Here is an 11,907-nt window from a genome sequence, read left to right on the forward strand (position 1 = left end):
AAAGTGGCTAAAATAGTAATTTTTAGTATTTCTAAGCAGTTTTCAAAAAATCATAAAAAAAAATATAAGAAAAGAGAATTAGAATTTGAATTGTTTGAAGAAACTTTTTGCATTGAAACATTTTTTGCTTAATCCCAAGAAATAAAGTTTCAAAATCTGACTAAATTCGAAATTTTCAATGGGTATTTAATGTGTTAAGGAAAATTTTATATTATTCCAACAGGACTTAAATGACCTTTTGATGCTAAAAAGTTCATAAAGTTAGTTCAAATTATGAGAAGGTTTAACTTTAAGTTTTGTCAAACTAAATATGCCGAAGAGTGTAACATGGATTTTTTTTTTGGCTGAATACACGTTATTTTGCTTATCGCTGCCAGTGACGTCGATAAAGAAGTTTTTGAAAATAAATTTAGAGTGCAATTAATTTTGTTGCTTTGTACTCTGTGCTCGATTAGTATTAAAAGTACGCCGAAAGAATCAGACGTATTTAAAAAAGTATTGCTTGAGAGCAAAACTTCGGTGAAAAAAATAAAAATATATAACGTTTTCGAAAACCAAACCACTGATCCTTAGATCAACCAAAAAAACAATAACGACAAAGAATCAAGCGAGATAAGCAGGTAAAAAAGTTAGAAACCTAAGAGTGAGGTATAGGCAAAATTCATAATAATTATTATAATAGAATATTAAAGAGAATTATTATATTAAAGAATTATTATTATTTTAATAGTATATTATCGCTAGTTCTGGAAATTTAATTCCATAAAAGGTGATTGTAAATATGGCTAGGTAAATAAAAATTATTTTTGTATCACATTATAATAGACAACACACTGATAGAAAAATATATTATATATAATATTGGCACATTGATTTAACTATTTTGATCTATGATTTAATATGTTTTCTATTCAAATCTGACATCAATTTTGATACGATTTTTTTTTTAACTTTTCAGCACATTTAAAATCAGTATGATTTAAATTGAAGTGTTGAAGTGTTTTCCTTTTGGTTTTACTATATTCCTATTAAATTTGACATTTAAGTAAATTTTGTAGTTAAATTAAAGTTTATTATATTTAATTTAAATACGTTTTCAAGATAAATCAAAAAATAATAAAATCAAATATGGTTATATTTGTTTTCACTATGTTTTTTTCTATCAGTGTAATTAATAGAACAACTTATGTACTAAAGACCGTCCATTTATCATTTACTCTTTTGCAGCTTTTAAGCTGAAAAGCATTTACAATGAATGATAGCGATTTGTCAGCGATCAGTGACGATCAGTTGTTCAAAAACTGGAATATAAGCCTTGCCGATCTCTATTTGGTTTGGACGAAGCTGTGTCGAGAGAACTACAATCCACATCTGGCGAATAATCTGTTTCAGTTCTTGATAAGCGGCGTCTTACTGAATATAGTTGGCGTCCTCGGTGTTTTGGGCAATGTAATATCGATGATTATACTCTCCCGGCCGGAGATGAAATCAAGTTTTAACTATTTGCTCATGGGTCTGGCACGCTGCGATACAATTTTGATAATTTGCATTATGCTGGTGTTTGGCATACCACCGATATATCCGTATACGGGTCGTTTGTTCTGGTACTACAACTATGTGCATGCATATACCGCACCAGTAATGTTTCCCATCGCCCTGATTGCCCAGATATCGAGCATCTATATGACCTTGATCGTGACCGTGGAACGTTATGTGGCTGTCTGTCATCCGCTGAAAGCACGAGCTCTCTGCACTTATCGCCGGATCAAGATCTATTTTATAGTCTGCGTCTGCTTTGGACTGATCTTCAATATACCACGATTTTGGGAGTTTTTCACGGTAAAATATCAAGTGCCCAGTACGAAAATTGAACTGCTTTGTGTACATGCGTCGCCATTGAGAAAGAGTCCAAGTTACCTGAAAATCTACAGACACTGGTGCACTCTAATTATCAACTATATAATACCCTTCCTCACGCTGGCCATACTCAACAGCCTGATCTACAGGCAGGTGAGGCGTGCCAATCGATTCCGGAAACAATTGTCGAGCTCGGAGAGGCATGAAATTGGATTGGCAACGATTCTCTTGGTTGCAGTTGTCGCATTCTTATTGCTGAAGTCTGTGGCCTTGGTGATGAACATCTCGGACGCATTCTACGGCAAGATCTATCCCGAGCTGATAAATGTGTCCAATCTACTGATCATTATCCACAGCAGCATCAACTTTCTCATTTACATCGCCCTTGGCAAAAAATACAGGTGCATTTTTGTACGCATTTTTTTCAAGCGTCGCGTCGCTAAACAGGATGATAATCTATATTTATAAAATTCTTTTTCCTGACTCACTGAGCATTGCACAATCCAAACCATGATAGCTAGCAGGCTGAAATTTGCACTCAACATAGCTGAGACAAATAAAAAGAGAATGAAAATTAAAATGCTAAGTATGAAATATCCTTTATTTTTGAACACACTGTGTATTTTTTTAACATATGCTACACCCTGACCAATTTTGGCTAAAATTGGAAGACTATATCATATAGCTGCCATAGAAATAATCTGCTTTAAATAAACCTTTAGTATGAAAAATATTTTTGTTTCTTAAGATAACTCAATGTGCGTTTCAAAACTCATATCTTTAATATCATTAAATTTAATCTGTATAAATTTTATTTTTTCTGTGCATTCCTGTATCATATATACATATATATATAATATAATATTTCTTATGCAAAGCAGAAAATAATGGTTTTTCTTATCAATTGTTAAAAAAAAACATTTGTTAACCGGCTTAAACTGCAAATAATAAATCCAAAAATCAAATAAGAAGCGCCGCAGAAACAGCAACGATTAAATATCCAATTGAATGAAATTCGTCTAACGCAAACAACAACAGCTCAGCTGGCTTGCTCAGTCCGCTCTGTGCATGTGATTGAACACTCTCGCAATATAGAATTCGCCTTGCTCTCATATTTGGATCTCATAAAGAGAGAGAGCATAAACTCGCAGCACTTCCGTCGCTTTAGTTTTCAAGTCGCGCTCACGCAGCAGCTGAAATAGAATAGAAAAAATTAATATCATTACATATAACATAAGGAAATTGCAGCTTTATTGCAAAGAATTATAAGCGCATTATTGTGTAGCAATAGTGTGTGAATTCGTTTGTCTTTAACGTTATAAACAAAAAACGCATTTAATAATTTGTAATCGCGCATTCCGTTTTGTCAAGTTTTTTTTGTTGCCTTCACGCAGTTCCTTTATGCCGCCGCCCTATTAATATGAAGAGCCAAATTGTGAAATAGAAAAGTGAGAGAACAAAGGGAGAGAGTAATTTTTTTTTTCTTGAGCCTCTGTGTTTTTGTGTTAGAGCATTGGCAGCAGCGACGCCGACATGGATATGAGATAAATGCTATGTAGGTATCGCTCGCTTAATTAAGAGCAAGTGCAACAAAGGTAAAGCAAAAAAAAGAGAGCTACATTTTTAATGAGCGTTGACACAGAAGGGATTTAATATGTGAAGTCAAACTCTAACAGTTTTGAAGTTACTGAGATCAGTTCTTGAACAGAATCAGCTGTTTACACTGTTAAATATTCTTTCCTGCGATTTTAATATTATTTTCTTAGCCTTGTTTAGGTAGAAGTTTTACATTTTTGTAATTAGATAAAAATAAAATTTAATTAAACATAAGTTTAACTTTTTTTTCGATATTTAAGAATTTTTAGTTCTCATATTCAGTACTTATACTAGTAAAATATTATTAAAATTGCATTTGCTTGATTTGAGCTTAATTGAAGTACAACATTTTTCTCTCAGTGTATTGCCTGTGTGAATTGAGTGTGGATCATGTTAAATGCAGCTAAATTATTTTCCGATTGTATGATTTGTTGTTATTTTGGTTGTTGTGTGTTGCCAAACGAGGCGCACACTTAACATATTTGTTGTTGAAAGTTTTTGTTGTCAACATAATATTTGAATAACATGAAATCGACAACAGTAATAATTGAAGGGCGTTATAGAGGAAACAACAACAACAACAAGTACAACAATTTTGCCATAAATATTAACACTTGATAATGGTGATATTTTTGTCACATTTAAAACGAAATGAATTTCGAGCTGTAAATGGCAGCAAAGCAACATAAAATATACATGAAGCATAATGAACATTGCCACGCCCACTTTATGCCTCCCTTGGCTGTGGCAGCCAGTGTGACCCTGTGGCACAAACCGCCCACAGCTGGACACATGTGCAACTGACAAAAGCACAAAATCGGTAGCAAGCAGCCAAAAATTGTTTGCTTAGCCAACATAAATAAAAGAAAAAAATATTAAAAAAAAAAAAAATGAAAGTAAGAAAGAAAAATGCCAAAAAAAAGTAATAAAAGAAACCAGTGGGAATGGCTATAGTCGAGTTTCCGACTATAGGATACCCGTTACTTAGTTCAACATATAAAAAAGTACCATTTTTTGTATAGTAAAATTTTACAATGCCATTATATTTATACAGTTCTTATATTTCCAGAAAATAGGTCTGAAATATGCAATAAATGTAAGCATTTTTTAGTTATTCGGGTAGAAATATTATGAATTATTGTAAAGTTCAACTATAAAAAAAACTACTGCGTGCTTTTAGGAGCTTGTATTGCCTTAATTATTAATAACTTTGGTTAGCTATTACTGCCGTTCTACTTGTCCGATGTTGATGCGATTAAGTGGGATAATAAATAATAATAATAGGCAACGTTATTTACTTAAAAACAGTTTATATAGTAAATATTATGGGTAGTTCTTGGCGATTTGCGGGGGAATCTGGGCTGTTGACACTGATGAGGAATATATATTAGGTTGCATCGATTTTTTCAAAAAAAATTGTACCCCATATTCGTAATCTACGTTCAAATCTAAGATGTTTTTACAATAAAATCATAGTTCTAAAATCAATTCCTAGTCCCCGCTTTTTGAGTTGAAAAGTTTGAGGATTTTAGTCCTTGCAAGGACGATTATAATGTTTTAAGGACAATTTGTCTTTGTATTTGAAAGTGCTGGTCCTAACACGAAATTTGATACCAATCTTGTCAGAATAGGACTAAATATACTAAATATATGGTAATAATTCATGATAAAAATATCAAAAAAATACGTTTTTCAACTCAAAAAGTGGGGACAAGGAATTGATTTTAGAACTATGATTTCTTGGTGAAAACATCTTATAATTGACCGTAGATTACGAAAATGGGGTACAATTTTTCAATTTTTTTTGGCCCATACAAATCGATGCACTCTAAAATATATATTTTCTCTATGGTCGCAGATTTAATTTTCTGCCATTTCAACGAGCAGAATATACCCATTTACTTATTTCTAAAGCAAGAGAAATGTTGAAAAATATATATATTATTTGTTGTTGTTACGCTTTGGTTTAGTTTAAAGTTTTTAGTTTTTTGAGCCAGCAGCGTTTTTAAGTGCGGATATTTTATGAATTTTATACGCTGCTTGACCTGCCTGCCAGCAACGTGTCCCTTTCTTTCTCCCTCTCTCTCTCTCTCTCCCCCACTCTTCTGTCTCTTTCTAGCTGGTTCTCTGTCTTTTTATGCCCCCTCCGAAAAATGCTCCACTTAGTCTTATTGTGTTTGCTTTGGGCTTCCGTCGTTTTTGGTAACGTTGCCACATCTTGTCGCAACTTGTTGTTGTTGTTGTTGCTGTTGCTTCGGTTATTTTCTGGTCATTGTGCGGCTTGTTTACGCAGTGGGCGCACTGCCACGCCCACCACACACACACACACACACACACACACACACATAGACAACTGCCTGCAAGGCACATCTCTGGCCCAAGTTAGTGACACTCAATTTAAATTTATGCCGGTTTATAATCATTGCCTGCCTGTCATAAAGCCGTGAAATATACTCCCTATCTCGCTCTCCCTCTCTCTTCTCTCCCTCTCTCTTTTCTCTTTCTTTATTTTTTGTGGTCTCTGCTGTTTTCTGGCTTTATACCATATAAATTCTGTAAACTGTTTAGCAGTTTACTGTTTGAAAGAACGTCCTGCTCAATTAAATGATAATATGGCATTTTATCAGCAGTTTTTTACACAGCACCTTGAACAATAGTCTCTCCCATTTTTTGTGAGTGTACAAATGCCACTTGAGAATAATTTACAGCTAGTCTTAGACTAAGCCAAGTTAACGCTAGTTGTATTTAGTTGCCCCCAATTGTTGCAGTTTCCTCAATTTTCTTAGTTTATCATTATTTGCCATAGTTTACTTAACAATTTTATTTTTTTCTCAGCACTGATTATTTCAACTTTGCTAGCGAGTATTAAAAACTTGAAAAGCTTTAACTTTTATTGCTTCATTTTCAGCTTTTGCAAGTTACTCGCAACTTATTTCAAGTAAATAATCTCATTTTGTAATTTCCCTTTTTCTATTTTTGCTTAATTTATAAAACAGAATTTATAATTTTTAAGCTCTTTCTCTTTTTCTCTCTCTAGAGAGAGTATGTGTGTTTGTAAATGACTTGAAAGACGTTTTGCTAAAAGCCAACAGACTTTGGTTGTAGTTAGAATAATTGTGAAAATGTTGGTATAGATATGAGGGCATAAATTTTTGAAAAAATTGTTTTTGGTTTGGCTTAAAAATAAATAGCGCATATTTGTTGACTAGTGTATTGCAATTAAAGTTATTAGCTTAAGAAAAAAAATAATTTGAAATTAAAAAATATAAATATAATCAAAATATATAAAATATATATATAAATATATAAAAAATCAATATAATTCTTATATATTTTATACTTAATATTTTCTTGTAGCTTAAGTGCTAATAAAGCTTCAATGAAAGCGATGAGTTGAAGTAATTCGAAACACGAATTAATAGTTTACCATAGCAACATAATTGCAAATCTCAAGAGATGTGTTATAAGCATATGGAATTGAATCTTAATAATGGCATGTGTGGAAAGCTGCCACAAATTATTGAAATTCCTCATGTGCAATTGTGGCGCTTGCCACAGCTGTAGTTTAATTATTAACTAATGATTAAGTCTCATTACTCATTCTCAATTAAATGTGAGCGCAACGAGGGAAAATGCAGAGAGAGAGAGAGGGAGAGAGAGGGAGAAAGAGATGGCAAGAGAAGTAGAGTGAATTTCAGCTTTAAATCAATGCCACTTCAAATACAAACGAAACACTTTTTATATATTGTATATATATATGTTTAAACTTGCAAATCGTGGCCTTTTCAGCTGAGAAAATGGCAGCCAGTGCAAAAAACGCACCACCGCACCACAGCACCACCCAATGGCCGCCATGAGCCACTCGGCATCCACTTTAAATTGCGGCCATTTGGCCACTCAACGTTTAATGAGCAACAAATGTAATTTATTTATGGCCGTCCACTGTCGAGGCCTTTGCCTCAGTTTTCAGCCCACAAAATGCTTTAAGTTTTCAGCACAATTACCATAAGCACACACACACAACAAACACACACACACGTATGCATGTAAAGCGGAAATCGTAGATAGATGTGAGTGAGTAAGTGAGAGAGAGAGAGTGAGAGAAACTGCTGTGTAAATCGTTGGCCACTTTTAGCTGCCGTTTTCTCAATTGCCTTGACTGCTCTCTGAACTAACTCCCTCACTCTCTCTCTCTCTCTCCCTCTCTCTCTCTCTCTCCCTCTCTCTATTCCTTTCTAGCTGTTACTGTGGGCAAAAGTGTTGATATTTATGGATCATTTGCATATGTGTGCCAATGCCTTCTTTCGTGCCACACAACAATGGAGCAAACAAAGCAACAAACCAAAAAAAAAAAAGTGCCAACTGGCGAGACAGTAAAGCATTTGCTGCCACTTCCGCACAGCTAGAGTTACACTCAGAGAAATGCTTGGAAATTGCAATCATTACACTTTAACTCAAGCGTTAAATATGAAAAAACTACAACTTAAAAAAGTACACTATAATTATAAAATAAATATGAAATAGTTAGATAGTTGAGTTTAGTATTAAATAGAGATTTAAACATATTTAAATTGAACAAAAAACTCTTTTTAACATTTAAATATTAAATTTAAAAACTTAAATCAATTTTAGTATAAAATAATCTTGACATTTAAGTATAAAATGAACTTGATATAATTCTAAGCATACAAATTTAAGTTACCAGCTTGTGTGTTAATTTCTTCTGCTGAAGTGAAATAAAGTAAAGACTGTCTGCGGAATTAATCTTATTAAGTTAAGTCTTCATTTTTCAGTGGCCTCTTAATTTTTAAATAAGCAAAAAATAATCTTTGATCTTAAGTTAAAAAAGAAATATTAAACACATTGAAATTAAAAATAATTTATAAACATGAACAATTTTTTTTTAATAAATATAAATTTACGTTGAACTAGACATAAAATTTTTAATATTAAATGTTCCTTTTTCTGTTTCTCTAAAAAGTTTATTAATAATGGTTATTTATTTAGAATTTGCTATATTCACGCTGGTTAAGACATTTTAGTTTGTTTGAAATTACAGTGCATTATACTTATATTTAATTGTAATAATAAGCTATCTACTTAGTTATAAACTTAGCTGGCTTACTGAAAGATATATTGACATAAGTCGTAAAAATTTAATAAAGTAAATAATTAAATGAATAATTAAAATTATTTCTTGGATATATTGTAAGTGATCTTGATTTTTTGCTAGTCGTTTTTTCTTTGAGTGTAGAGAAAGGAGAAGGGGTAGGAAGAGGGAATCTATGGAGCTGCTTTTGAAAGTTGTCCAGTTGCGGTAAACATAAATTCTCGTTGACACGTTAATATTGTTCCCTTTTGGGTTTTGTTGTGTGTGAGTGTGTGTGTGTGTGTGTGTGTGTATGTGTGTGAGCTTGCCACTTGCACCACACGCCGCGCTGCGCCAGTGGCTTGCAGCGTGTTGTGTGTTGTGTGTTGTGTGTGTGCAGCAAGTCTGACAATGCCACTGCCACACAGTGAGTGCCACACAGCAACTGCCACTGATGCTGCTATTTTGCAGAAAATGTCCAACAAAAGCTTAAAAACATTTAAAAGGGATTTATAGACATTTGGGGAATATGCTAGCCAGTCAGACAGACAAACGGACGGACAGACAGACAGACGGACAGACGGACGGACGGACAGACGGACGGACAGACGGACAGCACATTGTGGCAGAAAGTGCCACGTATACAAGAGGCAGCCACAAAAGTCATTAAGCCCAACTGAGAAGTGACCGAAACCGAAAACAATAACAATTCTCGAGCTCAAATCTAATTCATGATTTCATTACCAAGGCAACGCCCTGAAAAACCGCCTCCCTCCCTCCCTCACTCCCCCTCTCTCATCGCCCACCTTGCTGAAAATCATTTCCTGTTTAGCACTCAATGTTGTGCCTTTTGGCTCATTGTAGACTTTCCGGTAATTGTCTTTGGGCCTTTTTTACGGGCCACTGATAACAACAACTGAAAGTGTCCGACTATCGATGAAATGAAAAGCCATTAAAGCAAATTACGCAACTTGACATTGAGTTTTATTTCGCATTAAATGGCACATTAGAAAAGCTACCATCGAAAGTCCTTTCAATGTCCTGCTAATCACATTGTGCACATTGTGAAAATTGTGTACGTTGCTCATACGCCACGTGCAACCATAACACACAATATTGAATTGTCAGTTGCTGTTGATTTTCCACTCAGTTTCAAATGAACAATAAATCAAGTTTGGCTTTTCTGATGATCCACATAAGCAATCACATAAAACTGGACTTATATATTTTTTGTAATAACTTTAAGTATAATTTTGATAATGAGTTTAAGAGCATTTCATTAAAATAATAAATGTTAAATTTGTTACAGTTATATTTACTATATATATGAGCTCTCTAATTATATTGCTTATTTTGTTGATTTTCCACACATTTTGCAGTGAGCAATGCATTAAGTTTGGCCTATTTTTAGTAAATATATTCATTTAAAATTCAATTTTTTTTCTTTTTTTATAAATCAGTATTTATTAATTGTCTGATCTATATACTAATCCTAGTGCTACAAATATAAACTTTTTAGCTTTTTGCTGATTTCTATTGATATTAAAGAAGCTTTAAATTTTTGTTGTTTTTTTTGCAAATTTTTGCACAGTAATAAAAATAGTAAAAATCATTAGAATAATTCAGTTACCTTTTAAAATAAAGTCTGTTTATTTTCATAAGTTTTAATACCAAAATCATTATTTATGTCCTTTTATTTGTAACATTTTAACACTGTGAAAGTTGCTTATACGCCCTGTGCAACCATAAAATTTATATATCAATTGCATTTGATTTTTATATTCATATGTTAGTATACAATGAATGATATTTGGCTTATTTTAAGTTTATATATCATATTGTGATATTTTTTAACACAGGATTTATTATTGTTATTTTCTTGTTGGAGTATCTGTGTTTAGCAATCAGTTAAAATGATTTTTATTACGAGAGTTGTAAAAACAAATAGAAAGAAATAGGTTAAATAAAATAAAGCGTTTTTATTTATATTATGTAGTTTTATTATTCATGTCATAATTTATATTGTTTTATTTTAAATACTTTCACAATTTGAACGTTGTTAGTTGCTTTTGATTTGTCACTCAATTCACTTTGAAAAATGAATCAAGTTTGGCTCTTTTTTTGTATACCCAATTTGCTGGCAGACATTGTCTGTCTGATGATCCACATCGATGGGTCGCTGCACTTGCAGGAACCGATGCCCCACAATATGATATTTTGTGGCACGTTTGCTGGCTTCATACTGATTCCCTTAATTCGTGCCGTGCACATTTTGCTCGGACTGAAGACACATCTCTATCCGCAGATTTTAATTGATGGCTGTGGCACAATAATGCATTTCCTGTGCGCCTTATTGTCGCTGCATTATGCGGAGAATGATTTCCATTTGATATTCATGGGACCACAGCAGGAATTGGATCATCATTATTTTGCCTACTGCAAGAAACAAAGTGTGGCATGCATCATAGCTGGCGCTCTGTACTTGCTGCAATTTGTACTCATACTTGATTTTATACAAAAGACGCCACTCTTTGAGGATGAGAAGCCCATCAGGATCATTACGGAGCCACCCAAGTGGGATGAGAGCTATCAGAATATGAGCATTGAGGAGCACGACCATTTGGCCAGAACCCAGGCAAATGTCTATCTACTTGGCCGACAGCTGGATCATTGGTTTCGGCTCAAGTCCAAATGGTTCCGTCAACTTGCCGGTGGTCAGGAACTTATTCACAAGTCCGAACTGCTGCCCGTTGTTAAGAAAAGACAATCATCAAGACCTCGTCGTATTGATAACTCAGATGACGATGACGATGATGATGATGAGACTGATGATGATGGTGATTTTGAAATTGAGATCACATCTAAGATAAGTAGCCCGACTGAAACGCCAAAGAGAACGAAATTTGATTTTGATCCTGAAGTCATGCTAGATACGAGCTCAACCTCAAGTAAATCAAGTAAACCATCTGTCAGACGTTGACTTTGGTCTATAATATGTTTCCAATTAATATTTAACTACTTAATTGTGACATAAATTTGCTTTAAGCCTGCATATTTTATTTATATATTTACAAGCACATGTAAACAGAAAAAACATGGGGAACTTTGAACTTTTATTTATGGCACTTGCACTTCGAATTTTCAAAAACGCAGCCTTATTTCCCGATGAAACAATAATAACAAAATTGTGGCTAAGTTTCAAAGTCGTACGTCAAACCGTTTGGCCTGTACAATGCTAAGTCAGTCAGTGAGTCAGTTGGACAACGAGATTTATATATATATAGATTTAATATAAAATAACTCATTTTTCCTGCAATCAGATTTGGGAACAGTACTTTAAAAGCTGCCCAGATATCTCATTCACA

At 33.5% G+C, this 11,907-nt stretch overlaps 2 protein-coding genes across 2 annotated transcripts; both read left to right on the top strand.

Moving 5' to 3' along the window:
* Positions 1 to 1,251: 1,251 nt before the first annotated feature.
* Positions 1,252 to 2,325, top strand: LOC117786715 (FMRFamide receptor-like). Its single transcript, XM_034625067.1, has one exon. The coding sequence runs from the start codon at positions 1,252 to 1,254 to the stop codon at positions 2,323 to 2,325; it is 1,074 nt and encodes a 357-aa protein (XP_034480958.1).
* Positions 2,326 to 10,608: 8,283 nt separating this feature from the next.
* Positions 10,609 to 11,592, top strand: LOC117788006. The gene has a single exon (XM_034626658.1). It carries the CDS (start codon positions 10,641 to 10,643, stop codon positions 11,520 to 11,522), a length of 882 nt encoding a protein of 293 aa, XP_034482549.1. The 5' UTR covers positions 10,609 to 10,640; the 3' UTR covers positions 11,523 to 11,592.
* The last annotated feature ends 315 nt before the right edge of the window (positions 11,593 to 11,907 follow it).

Source organism: Drosophila innubila (genome assembly GCF_004354385.1).
Source record: "Drosophila innubila isolate TH190305 chromosome 3L unlocalized genomic scaffold, UK_Dinn_1.0 0_D_3L, whole genome shotgun sequence".
In the NCBI taxonomy this organism is placed as follows: domain Eukaryota; kingdom Metazoa; phylum Arthropoda; class Insecta; order Diptera; family Drosophilidae; genus Drosophila; species Drosophila innubila.

Excerpts from the sequence above, each read along its gene's own strand:
- LOC117786715 (XM_034625067.1), top strand. The coding sequence starts at position 1,252 with ATGAATGATAGCGATTTGTCAGCGATCAGTGACGATCAGTTGTTCAAA.
- LOC117788006 (XM_034626658.1), top strand. The coding sequence starts at position 10,641 with ATGAATCAAGTTTGGCTCTTTTTTTGTATACCCAATTTGCTGGCAGAC.